We start from the raw sequence: 14354 nt of genomic DNA, 5'->3' as shown, positions 1-14354 counted from the left end.
TCTAGCGCCCCCCTCCCTTTCCCTCCTGACTATACTCCAATCACAAGCGAGCAATGACGGCGACAGTGACTCCAACTGCTACTATTCCCTCCCACACACACACACACACACACACAACGAACGGCCTTTCGAAAAATTTCCACTATTTCACACTCGTCCTCCCGCGCACACAAAGGCAATTAATTATACTACCTCAAACTCTAGTCTCCGTGACGAACGGAACGGAAGTTTCCCCCTTTCACGTTTGCCATTCCATACCCTATTTCAAGGTCATTCATGGACACAAGAAGCGCATATCGCCATTTCGCAAATGTAACCAGATACTACTGTCCTCGTACCAAAACCGAAGTGAGCTGAACCCTCATCGATCCTCCAGTAACGAATACCGAGAAGAGACGCATATTTTTGTTACAATGTAGCGAATACCGAAAAGCACCCGTTTCGGTACAGAAGTAACGAATACCGAAAAGTACCCGTTTCGGTACAGAAGTAACGAATACTGAAAAGTACCCGTTTCGGTACAGAAGTAACGAATACCGAAAAGTACCGATTTACAACTAAGTACCCGTTACAAAATACCCGGTTCGGTAGTACCGACTCATCACTAATTTTAATTACTTTTTTCAATATACTATTGCATGAATATTTCTAAGACTATTAACGAATAGCACTATTTCTTAATTATGAAACTTTGTAAAATTTAATCATTTATAATCTCTTTGCAGGAGGAAGGCTGGCTTATGGGAGTGAAGGAATCAACGGGCGAGAAAGGACTTTTCCCAGCAAATTTCACTCGTCCTATATAGTGCCTTTTGAAAATTACTGTTTCCAATTCCATCAATAAAAACAGATAATTGTCAAGGAGGAAAAAATTACAAATAACTTTTATAACAAAAGGAGGATATCATTTCATACAACCAAATGATGTTTCCTGAACCTCTTAAAGTAGAGAATGTGCTTGTTTGTTGATTGTATTGTTTTAATTTCTTTTAGATTTTATTTTGTTTGTTTCTCTTTATAAATTAAGTATATATAAAATTTATAAAAATATTAGAGTAGCATCATTGATTTCTGTAAAAGGAGCTAGATGATTCCTATGATCGGAATTCATAATGTGCCTCCTCGAACTAAGTCTTCCTTTCTTATAAATATGATGCAATAATCTAAATATTTTCATGTAAAATATATTACATTGATACTTCTTTATTTAAGTTTACTTGCCAAGTTAGCATATTCATTGACAATAATTTCAGTTCTGTTTGTAAAAAAATTTATATTTTGAATCAGAAGGCGAATCTTAGAGATAAATATTTGATTTCATCGGAAAAATTAATTTAATGAAGTACTTGAAGTCTAGCTATTTTGTTTGTATCATGCTGATTTAAGAAGTATTAATGGTCCTCATTACTATATTACGTGATCAGTACCATCACCGCATTCTCACTACACGTAATATCAGAGCCTGTTACATGTAAAAACTTAAAATGAAACACAATTATTTCATTAAGATCATTATTTCGAATTAGTGGTAAAGCAATAGCTGAGTGTTTGTTCATTACCTTTAATTCACAGTTTTTTGCATGTTTTATATAATTCTAGAAAATAAAACAACCATTGCAACATCACAAAATGAAAACATCTTCATGTAATTTATAAGTAGTAAATACGATTTATTAAATGATAATTTAAGTGCCTTTAACGTGTAGTTATTACAACTTGATGAGGGCTTCACTGCATTTCTCTTGTCTTCTGTAAGCGTTTCTGAGCTGTTTTGTATTAATAACTTAGCTAAATGTAGTGATTTTCCCAAGATTGGGAATATAATCTGGGCTAATGTACGCTCAAAATAAGCATTATCTTCTATTTTACTAAACTTCTATATGGATAGAATCATTATTCATAGCACATATTTTCATCGAATGTAATCCTAAACTAAAATAATTTAATTATTAAACTGAATTACTTATTGATGATGTAATTTGGTTATTAAAATTAATGAAAGAATCTGAATTTTGTCTGTGTTTGTTTGAGATTATCTTACTGTAGTGAAAAGAAAAGACTTGAAAAGTGTATAATACAGAAATTATACATTTTCATAATCATTAAAATCAATGTTTAAATTCACATACTTACTAAAACGTGTTCCTTAATGTATAGAGAATGAAATGCTACGCTTCATTGTAACAGACTATTTGTTGACAGCCTTCATGACATTTTCAACTCCATAAAATTAAAAATACAAATTTAATATGACGCAGAAGTGACACTGTGATACTTAAATTAACTTTTTACCTTGTAACCGGTTGTTTTTCTTTGACCAGCTGAAATTTCCTTTTTCAGTTTAACGCATACTTGATGAAATTTTGAAATTAATTCCTGCTTTTATTTCAACTGAAGCCAATCACGGATAGACGTCGCTAAACGACATTTCAATAGAAAGAAATAAGACAAAGTAAAACGCAAAATAGCAAAGCAACAACCTTGTGTTACGAGTAGATTTTAACTAACGTTTTATTGATTTGGAGGGGGCATAAGTAATATCAGGAGCAAAGAAATCTGCAACGAAAGGAAAGCCACGGTTGTATTTGTACCCAAAGGAAGAAAACGCACGAAAAGATGTAGCATCTGATTTCGAGAATATTAGTACTCTTATACTCGAGAACCTCTGTGAACGAGAGTAGAGTAGAATGTAATGTAACTGCGTAAATAGCGCATCATTGCTGTCTTATTAGTTAGAAATAAATGTTTGTGGCGTGAACTAGTCTGTTTTGGTTGCGTCATGCATTTCACTGAACCCACACCGCTAGACACAATAAGTTGGCGACGAGGCTGTGTGAGAAGCAAATCGTTCCCGACTCGGCGCACTCGGTTACATGCGTAAGTAGTGGCAAAACCGAAACTTGGATTAGGGGATTCCCCGAAAACTGCAAAAGGTAGGAAAGTTATTTGATTTTTATTTTGAAAGGATGGAGAAGTTAATTGAAGAATTGATGAAGCTTTAATGGTCGCATTGCAAGAGAAATCGGAACATAAACAAGACAAAATTTCTGTTTCTTTTGATAAGTTCGATGAAACGGTAGAAAATTTTGATTCGTTCATAGAACGATTTGAGGCTTTTTTGGACATTCAAAATGTTCCAGAGGCAAAACGTGGGAAAGTTCTGATCTCAAGCTTGAATGCGAAATTGTATAATTTGTTGAAAAATTTACTCTCTCCGGATAATCCTTCAGATAAAAATTTTACCGAACTAAAAAAGGTTCTTAAGGATCATTTAAATCCTAAAGCATTAATAATACCTAGTCGGCACATGTTTATTAACAGAAAACAGCATGAGGGGGAATCAATTAGTAGTTATGTCACTGAATTACGCTCGTTAGCGATTCCTTGTGAATATAAAGAGGATATGCTAAATACCATGTTAAGGGATGTTTTCGTTAGCGGTCTACGAGATCGTAATATCTTAGATCGATTATTTCAGGAAGATGATATCGATTTAGAGAAAACATTAAAGATAGCCTTGGCGATGGAAAAGGCGGTTAAGGGTGCAAATGAGATTATAGGAAATTCCGTAGAACTGAAGGTACTTAAAACCAAGAAAAATGAGTCCAAACCGCGGAAACAAAACTTTGTTGCTAAGAATAATAAAGGTAAAAATGAAACTTGTTCGCGTTGCTTAGGAGCAAATCACAATAAAAACAACTGTAGATTTGCAACAAGTGAATGCCGCTTTTGTAAAAATATTGGACATATCGAAAAGGCGTGTTATTTGTCTAAGAAAAACCGACAGGTTAAACAAAAGAAAGTTGAGGCAAATAATGATTATGATTCGAAAAATGAGGTCCCTATCTATGGATTTAACTCCAAAATGCACATGTTAAGAGAGGAAAAGCCAAAAAGACCGCCAATAATGCTTCAAGTTAAAATTGAAAACAAACCAGTTAGCATGGAACTTGATACTGGGGGAACAGTTTCGGTAATGTCTATAAATAAATTTAGAAAAATTTCCAATAAAAAGATTAAGCCTACAAATTTAGTTTTTAAAACTTACAGGGGTGATAAGGTGGTACCTTTAGGATATGTTCCTGTTAAAGTTGAATACCAAGGTCAAAAATTAGTTTTAAATTTATACATTGTGAAGGAAAATTTGGACACAATCTTCGGCCGAGAATGGCTGTATAAAATCAATCTCGATTGGAATGCTATCAAAGCATTGAAAAATTCTAGTGAATTGAATTTAAAAAAATTGCTTGAGGAGTATAAGGAAATTTTTGACGGTAAATTAGGTGAAATTAATAATCACGAAGTAAAACTAAATTTGAAACCTAATACTCAACCAATATTTTGTAGGTCACGACCGGTACCTTTCGCATTAAAAAATAGAGTTGAATCAGAAATTGATCGGCTTGAGAAAGAAGGTATCATTGAGAGGGTTGAGACTTCAGAATGGGCAACACCAGTTGTGCCAATTGTTAAATCTGATGGTTCCATTAGGCTTTGTGCTGATTATTCTGTGACTCTGAATCCTAATTTGGAAGTGCCACAGCATCCATTACCAAAACTCGAAGAAATATTTTCATGCCTTAATGGAGGTAAAAATTTTTCGAAACTTGATTTCAGTCATGCTTATCTACAAATGAAGGTGCATCCGGAGAGCCAACGGTTATTAACAATAAACAAGCATAAGGGGTTGTATATTTTTAAACGCTTAATGTATGGATTAAATGCTGCCCCAGCTATTTGGCAGCGCTATGTTGAGGGATTATTTCAGGGGATCGAAGGAATTAAAATTTTTGTGGATGATGCTCGAGTGACAGGACCGGATGATCAGTCTCATTTAAAAGCATTGGAAATATTTTTCAAAAAATGCAAGGAGCACGGCCTAAAATTAAACTTAACTAAAAGTAATTTTTTTTCAAAATGAGATTAAATTTTTAGGGCATAAAATTGATGCCGCTGGATTGCATAAAACGGATGAAAAGATTTCGGCAATTGCTAATGCCCCTACGCCGAAAAGCGTCCAAGGCATTAAAAGCTTTTTGGGATTAGTGAATTTTTATGCCAAATTTTTCCCTAATCTGGCAATTTTGGCACATCCATTAAATAATTTAACAAAAAAAGAGGTTAAATGGAGTTGGTCAAAAAACTGCCCAAATCGCTTTTGAAAAAAATAAAAAAGGAAATTTGTTCAGACAGAGTTTTAATACATTACGATCCCACATTACCGTTAATGCTAGCTACTAATGCATCTCCGGTAGGTCTTGGGGGCAGTGCTCTCGCATGTTTTGTCGGACGGAACAGAAAGGCCTATAGCATTCGCATCGAGGACACTGACTAACACGGAGCAGAAATACGCCCGAATCGATAAAGAAGCACTGTCAATTGTCTGGGCTGTCAGAACGTTTTATCTATATCTAAAGGGAAGACGCTTTTCTCTGGTGACAGATCATAAACCTTTAGTGGCTATTTTCAAATCGAAAAGAGGACTTCCAATCCTCACAACCACCCGACTCTTACATTATGCGCTAATATTGCAAGCATATCAATTTGATATTGTGTATCGAAATACCAAGGAACACGGTAATGCTGACTGCCTGTCGTGCCTGCTTCTTAAGTCTGAAGATTTAAACATTAAGGATGATGTTGAAATATTTCAACTCTCCCAAATTGAAACTCTTCCGGTAACAGCCAGGGAGATAGCTCGGGAAACACGAGCTGATGAAGAATTAAATAGTCTTTATATGAAATTAAAATCTGGAGAAAGTTTGGAAGGTAGGGAAGCCGAGTACACCTTACAAGATGACTGTATAATGAGTGGTTAGAGGGTAGTTGTTCCGAAAAAACTCCGAGTTAAAATTCTCGAAGAGTTACATCAAGGACATTTAGGAATCGTTAAAATGAAGACAATTGCCAGATCCTACGTCTTTTGGAAGGGAATTGATCATGATATTGAAGAAGATTCTAGGAACTGTGTCGATTGTATTAAGTTCAAATCAGATCCAGTAAGGGCAAGGGTCCATCACTGGGAATATTCAAGTGCGCCTTGGAAACGCATTCATGTAAATTTTGCAAGCCCTATTTTTGAACGAATGTTCTTGATTATCGTTGACGCACATTCTAAATGGTTAGAAGTGTATACCTTAAAGTCAGCAAATTCCTTTCAGACAATTGAATGTTTGAAAAACTGTTTTGCAAGATACGGACTGCCTTTAGTAGTAGTGAGTGACAATGGTCCTCAGTTCACATCGGGGGAATTTGAAACTTTTATAAGGAATAATGGAATCAAACACAAGACGTTTGCTCCATTTAAACCGGCAAGCAGAGCGGTACGTTTACACAGTTAAACAAGCATTACGTGCAATGCAAGGTTATCCAGGAAATATTAAGCAAAACTTGCCATATTCCTCATGAATTACAGAAAGGCACCGAACATGACAACCTTGTTAAGTCCAGCAATGTTATTCTTAAAAAGAGAAATTAGAACTCGAATTGATTTAGTTGTTCCAAATCTTAAACGAAGAGTGGAAGAACGCATCCGAAAGAAAAAATGATGTATTCAAAGACAGAAATTTTGAGATCGGAGAAAAGGTTGCCATTAGGGATTACAGATCGGCAAATTCTCGATGGAAAATTGGCAGAGTGACAAATAAGGATGGAGCGCTGCATTATACCATTGACGTTCAAGGAACTTTACTGCGCCGGCACGTCGATCAGATCAGATCGGTAGGGAGCGAGGTTCCGTCTGCACCGATAATCTATGAACCTCGTATGGCTGCTACTTCATATAGAAACGTGAAGTCACAGGCTCCGGACAAGGACATCGAACAAAGAAGTGAAGTTGTGCAAACTTGAGCCGGACTTGAAACATCGTCAGTTCCAAGGAAAACTGATCCAGTCCTTCCAGGGGATCCTGATAAAGAGTTGCAGCAACCTCACCCAGAACTTAGATGATCTTCGCGCATCCGCAAAGCTCCTCAGAGATTAAATCTCTAAATAAGTGGGGAGGGATGTAGCATCTGATTTCGAGAGTATCAGTACTCTTATACCCGAGAACCTCTGTGAACGAGAGTAGAGTAGAATGTAATGTAACTGCGTAAATAGCGCATCACTGCTGTCTTATTAGTTAGTTAGAAATAAATGTTTGTGGCGTGAACTAGTCTGTTTTGGTTGCGTCATGCATTTCACTGAACCCACACCGCTAGACACAATAAAGATAGCGCCATATGTTGGCAGAAAGAGTAACGAAAATTGAAAAATTATATTGAAAGAATTTTGAAAGCGTTAGGAAGACTGGAAATGAATTAATGTCATTAACTAAACAAGGTAAATCTTCGTGAATGTGAAAAGTTTCAAGCAAATCCAATTTACGTAGAAGCTTTTTATAACTTTTTCAGACTCAAAAATCAAAATTATGCTTAAATTTCCAACTATGATTAGCTCCGAAGAATTGTTAATTTTGCTTTTCGAACATAAAATTCGTGTCCTTTGATACGAAATTTTAAAACTGTTTTAGTTTGGCCGATAGATCTCAGACCACACTGACGAGATATGCTATAAATTCCCCAATAATTAAAATCAGAAATAGAATTTTGATAATAGAACCATGGATTTTATAGATAGGCGAGAAAATGACTTGAAAATTGAACTCTGGACAATTTTGTAACTAACAGAAGGTTGAAATGGAAGCACGACAAGGTTATTAATGTTGTTTCTAACAGCGGAACCTCTTCTTTGATGGCAAAGTGAAAACATTTTAAAGGACTTTGTCAATGACCACGGGAGAAAAATTCTCGGCCAATAGCAATTGATCTTAAATAGCTGAATTCATTAACAAACAAAGGTTCTGAGTAACAATCCCTGAGAGCGCGAAGTACATGATAATAAAAAGAAGCCGAAGCCATTTTTTGCTTAGCCGGGTGGTATGATACAGAATGGGGAGTTAAACCTACAGAAAAGGGTTTACTGTAATTCAATAAATCATGTCGTACGAGATAAATTTCCAACGTACTAAAATTTGAATGCGTGTTTAAAAGATATAATGTAAGCAGCCACATAGCACACTATATTTTGACAACTTAAAAATGAAACCTACCACAAGTGAAATCCACTGAAGAAATGTTCAGATTTCCAAGAAATAAATTTTCAGAAAATTAAATACAGAGAATTGTGCTAAAATATGTTAAATGAACAAACGCATTCAGATCATGCAGGAAAATGAGCTTTGAGTGACTAGTCTAGGATAAAACAACGAAAAAAACTTTATTGTTAATGCTTGCTTTTGACATCCAGCAATCAACCTTCTGTTTAACATGACTCAGCTTAAGCTTAAAATTTTGTGCCTCAAGCTTTCTGATAGTTTAGCAAGAGATTTGAACTCGAGGAATTTTAAATATCTATGTAGACTAAATAGCCAAAATATAAACACAAATATTTAGGTTCCTCAAGAAGTTAGGGTGAAATGCAGTTTTTTCCCGGTAAAGAGGCAATAGACAAAGCAGAGCAAATCACATTGTCCGCGGAAGTTTAAAAAAAGTTGGTGTAGTTTAACAACTTTGATACCGTTCTCGCACACAAACGGTTCAAGCGATTGATTATCGGGTAAATGAGGACATAGCTTTGATATTATATACTATTCTTTTCAAAATTGGTTTGCATAATACATCAGTAGGGTTACTTATGTCAAAGCACAGCAAAACTAAGGATATGAAGCCTGGTGAATCCTCAACCAGAAAAAAAAAAAAAAAAATTGAACCATTCCCCCCCCCTACTTCTTTGAAAGGCAATGACCTGTGCCATAATTTCTAATGACCGGGTGAACCTAAAATACAAAGAAAGATATGCACATAGGTATGTTTTGATAAATGGAGTGTTGTTCAAGAAGCAAAAGAAATCATGCAGGATGTAAAGGTTATAAACTATGCTGAAATAATACCAGATTGACAGATATTCCTGCCTAAGAATTAATAATGACTCGAAAAGTTTTATGTAAACGGGAGTTATTCTGAAATCTTCGGATGAAAATTGCAAAATTTGATGGGAAATAGACGCGGCCGACGTTAGACATTTTGCCGCCCGCTACAAATTCTGCCTTTCTGAAAATCTTCTACCCGGTTCCTTCCTGAATTTTTATACACTCCTGCTAAAAAAATAAGCAACAAAGGTAAAACACGGAATAAAATAAAAACTGTGTAATGAATATGCGTAAAATTCATCCAAGAGGTCGCTGTGGCATTACTAGACCACACAGCATACAACAAAGAAAAGACACGCAAAAATACGTATATTACAATTATCACATCGCAGAAGACCAAATGGGTGGGAGGAATGTTCAATGGACACATCACACTAATAATGGATATGATACCCTCTAGAGCTGAAATGCATGCTTGATAATAGGGAGGCAAGCGGCCCAATATATCCCACACATGCTCTTTGGGATTCAGGCCCAGTGATCTAGCAGGCCGCGGCAGATGTGGAATGGTTTCATTCTCCAGATAACTCCGCAGCATTCGAGCTCTATGCGGGCGAGCGTTATCGCCCAGGGCTGTTCGCTCTGGGCTTTATCTGAGCTAACGCAAACAATGACACAACCGACACTGCTCCAAAACTAGTTTTTCTTCGTAGCGGAGCGAGTTGAAAAATTCGAACTTCAGGTACAACGGAGCTATTTGACACATAGAACCGACTTCGTTAGTGAAGATAAATCCCAATGCGGAATGGCCTTTTACAGAGTTAAAAGGACGCACAAGATAGTATAGAATTTCATCGCGATATCGGACGGCTGTGATGGAATCACCTAGAGGTCAGTGTGGCCATTTGTTGCTATCCCAGCCCATACAAGAAAGCTCCTCCCCTATAATGGTCTCTTTAGACGATGTTTCGTGCCCGATAGCGTGTCCCTGCCTCTCGCCATATCATTGCCCTTCGGGAATCGGTCTGGATCCCGAATGAATTAAGGATGAATCGAGACTCTTCTGTAAAACGTACGTGGCCCCACTGCTCCAACTGCGATGTTCAAGGGCCCAATTCAAACACGCTTTGACATGAGGTGGGAACAAAGGAACACAAACCACAGGTCATCGAGAGTACAGTCCACCTTCATGCAGTAGATGCACACAGTTTATAGGGATATTGGCCGTTCTGCAGCAGCGGAGAGATGAGACGCCAGCTGTCGTGTTGTTAGTGATCTACGATGTCATGCATCTCTTGCTCATTTTCTGAGCACGAGTGTAATTTGCCCCTCCGTGCCGCAGCATCGGTTGCACCTGCCCTGAGTTTAGACAACAAAAATGATCATGCAGGCGTATATGTCACTAATACATACTGGAGTTTAAGAGTGAATAAGAGTCTGGTTATTCATCCTTGATTGTGAAAATTAGTTCGTCAAAACTTTTAAAAAATGTAAACTTTAAGGCCCCTATTCTTAAGGTTTAAAACACGACAAAAAAAATTTTATTTATTTATTTATTTGTTGTTAAATACCATTTCCAAGAATTTTGTTTCGAGCTCTTGTGGGGTTATAGAACTGTTTAAAATGCTCATAGGTTCCCGTTCTAGAATCCTGCTTCTACAAAATTTCAGATTGATGATCTTCTGGTTTGAAAATTTCAATCACTTACTATTTTGTTTATATTGTTACTCTGTAGAGACATTAGGTTAATTGGAAGCAAGAGAGATGAAAAATTACCAAAACCTTCGCCGGGAAGCGAACCGTGGACCTCTAAAATACGCACCCAGTGTGCAGACCACCACACCACGAAGGCATGCAAAGAAGGGAGAAATGCCTCATATACTTCCCCTTTTAAAGAGCGACTGGGGTTTTAGGGGACCCAGACGCCAAATCCTGGGTGTGGAGAATCATCATCGAACACCCTTTTAGTTCTAGCGCCACTGTAGAGACATTAGTATTTTTGGAAGCAGGCAAGATGAAAAATTGCAAAGCCTTCGCTGGGAATCGAACCACGGATCTCTCAATTACGCGCTGAGCGTGCAGACCACCACACAGTGCGTCAAGAAGGCGGGAGAAATACCTTATATAATCCCCCTTTGAAAGGGCGATTGGGTTTTCTAGGAGATTTAGTCGCCAAATCCTGGGTGTGGAGAATCATCATCGAACACCCTTTTAGTTCGAGCACCACTGTAGAGGCATTAGGTATTTTGGAAGCAGGCAAGATGAAAAATATGCAACGCCTTCGCCGGGAATCGAACCATGGACCTCTGGAATACCCGTTCAACGTTCAGACCACCACACCACGAAGGCATGCCAAGCAGGTCGGAGAAATACATTATAACTTCATAATTTACATTTAGTAATAGTGTTTGTAGCTATTGAAATTTTTCTGTCCAAGTAAGCCATGTCTGAGCCTCGCAGTTAATACGTGGATCAACAAAATATAGTAATATCTCTATTTTACGAATGTCATTAACGTGCCTCTCTGAGTTATAGTTCGATTTCAATATACACTGCCCTCCAAAAGTTAAGGAACAGCATGTTTTTGAAAGCTCACCATTACTAAAATGTCAGTAGCATTTAAATTCACAGTTTATATGCATGATAGTAACGAAATTTAATAAATTATATGCAAAAACAATAGCTACCACTTTTATTTTATAGAAATGAATACTTATATAGGAGTTGGGAAACAAATGCAAGAATTGCAGTTTCGGCTCATGAGTGTTGATCTTCAATTGCTATTAGCAATTTCGTTGACAATATTCAGGAGAGTGTATCAATGTCCAGGAGAAGGCTTTTGTCCGATTCGTTGAAGTCGCGGGCAATCAGATAGATGGAAATGAGGATTCCAAAAGATAATGATGCTAGACTTCCCAATGTCTCTCGTAGTGTGGTCCACCGACTATAGAATCAGACTGAATCCTAGGATTCTGTATCTAGAAGTCATGTTCAAGGCTGACTAAGAGTTACATCACCTGTGGGAGACCGTTATTTAGCTATTTGCCAGAAGAAGAAGCAACAGCAACATTACTGTACATCAGCTCATGGCAGATGATTTAGTGGCAACAGGAACAAGAATCTCAGCTATTACACTATGCAGACACCTGCACAATACAGGTCTGTATACAAGGCGACCGATTGTTTGTGTCCTCTTCATACGAGGACACAGAGGTGCCCGTTTATGTTGGGAAAGAGGACACATCTCTTGCACCAGTCAACAACTGGCGTCTGTTCTCTTCACAGACGAGTTCAGGTTCACATTGGAGAGTGACTCAGGTCGTCAGCTAATCTGGAAGAAACAACGCACCAAATACAACCAATCTCACACAGTGGAAAGACACAGTTTTAGACGTGATGGAATAAGCGTTTAGGCTGGTATCTCTCTGTGTGGTCACACTGACCTGCATGCTTTCCATGGAGGAACTTTGACCGGTATGGGGTATCGAGACGAGATACTTGAAGATCCGTCCATATGCCACTGCTATTGGTCCTGGGTTTCTTCTGATGGATGACAATGCGCGACCGCACAGAGCGCCGGTAGTCACGGTATGGAGCGGATGGAATGGCCAGCTCAAACTCTAGACCTGAATCCGATACATCATTTTTGTTCTACCTTGGAAGACAGATTGCTGCTTTAAGCCCTCTCCTAAGTTCGTTAGATGAGCTTGAACAATTACTCCGTATCTGCTCGTTGCCTCTCCTTACACTGCCCAACAATTTAATTGAAAGCATGGAACGTTGCTGCCGCCAATGTACTGCAGCTAACGGTTTAACCCCCGTTTTTTTATGTTTTTATCTTCCAGATGAAAACTGCAAAATTCCATTTAAAATGCATACAATTACGCCTTTTGTTTTTCTAAATGTATAATAGATGGCAGCACTAGTATTCAATAATATAGAAAAAATTCTTTGCAGGTCTAATTTTTGAGCATTTTTTTTTTTTGTTTGTTTTTGTTTCTTGTTTTTTCCCCTGAATTTCTTATGCAATTTAAATTATCTGAATTGCAACTTTTGGTATTAGAATGAACATTTTTATTTGAAAGTTTCCTTTCCTAATAAAAATTACTATTTGAATTCATACATATTAATTAAAAATGGTTGAAATTAAAAGATGGGAGAAATACGTCCCACTACGCATGTAGAAAATGCTGCTACTAGGTGACAGCACTGTTCAAATTTTTTTTAATTCAAGTATCATGTTCATTTCATATATAGGTAACGCAAACTTATGTTTTTAAATAAACTGAAGTAATATTTTTTCTGAAAGAAATGAAAATATAACCCCGTAACAGGAAATGTTATTGAATATTGAATGGATATGTGAGAGTGATTCACCATAGAAAATATCCTAGGCAGACACAAAAGAGGTGAAATATAAATAAACATATGATGACCTTTCAAATATCCTCCTTTTCAAACCTGTAGCAAATAAAGCCCTTTTTGTAACTCAAGTCAAAAATGATTATTTTAGATAATATTTTATAAATCAAAATTCCTGGAGTTAAAGTCAAAATAAATTTAAATAATAATGTAATATAAAATGGCATACTCATAATAGAATCCATAACGAAGTAAATTTTACAAACCCGTTAAAAACAGAAAGGACGTCCACTGATAAAATAAGTAACTGATAGTCCACTGATAGAAGAAGTAAGCGTTTTGGACTGGCAATCTCTTTCTTCAGGATCATATATTTCAGAAATCATTAGAGTTCTTTAATTCTAAATAATAATAAATAAATAAATAAATAAATAAAATCTCAAAGCTTTTAGATTTTATATTATGCCCAAAGGGACGTTTCTTTCATTTACACACACATACACGTTTCGAGGGTATTTTCGCTAGATAAAATTACTTTAGTATACTATAAAGATAGATAGTAAATACTATAAAGATAGATAAAGTAATTTGAGTTAAAATTACTTTATCTGTCTTTATAGTATAGCTTTAGAATTTACGATAGACAGTCTCGCGCGCTGAAGATAAAAATATTTTATTCTGTACAGTGTTGCCACAGTTCACTTTGAAATCGTTTTTCAATTAAAAATTCGTTAAAGATTTACAAAATATGAAACAGACAATAAAACAAATTCCAAATTCTGGCTTCCAGGTGCCCATATTCGGGTGGAGGATTACGGTATTCAAAATTTGATGGCTGTATTTACAATTGTTTTATCACAATACGAGAAACATGCATACATTCATGCAGATATTTCATCACTTAATTTTTTTAATATAATATTTGGGGCCAACTTTTTGGAAAGTGAAACGGACATTTATAGAACCGACGCCAAATGCCCTTTTGGGCTAAAGAAGAAAGAAAAAGAAAACACACCGGATAATGCAGGTGCATGAGTTATTGTGCAGTATTTTTAAGTGCCTTTCTTGTAAGTCTTTAACAAGT

The 14354-nt window shown here is 36.6% G+C and overlaps 1 protein-coding gene across 2 annotated transcripts in view; it reads left to right on the top strand.

Annotated features, from left to right (window-relative positions):
* Amph (amphiphysin) overlaps positions 1–2010 on the top strand; it is a 110345-nt gene extending 108335 nt beyond the window's left edge. For both annotated transcript variants that reach the window (XM_035352638.2, XM_035352628.2), the window contains exon 13: positions 726–2010. In XM_035352638.2, coding sequence (XP_035208529.1) covers positions 726–806 — 81 coding nt within the window. In that variant the 3' untranslated portion in view covers positions 807–2010. The remainder of the gene's footprint in view (positions 1–725) is intronic.
* The last annotated feature ends 12344 nt before the right edge of the window (positions 2011–14354 follow it).

The sequence above is a fragment of the Stegodyphus dumicola genome, chromosome X1, assembly GCF_044657685.1.
Source record: "Stegodyphus dumicola isolate Sdum_Otavi_A_Nest chromosome X1, ASM4465768v1".
Taxonomy (NCBI): Eukaryota; Metazoa; Arthropoda; class Arachnida; order Araneae; family Eresidae; genus Stegodyphus; species Stegodyphus dumicola.
The sequence above is the reverse complement of the archived record's forward strand: the minus strand, read 5'-3'. Positions and strand labels throughout refer to the sequence as shown.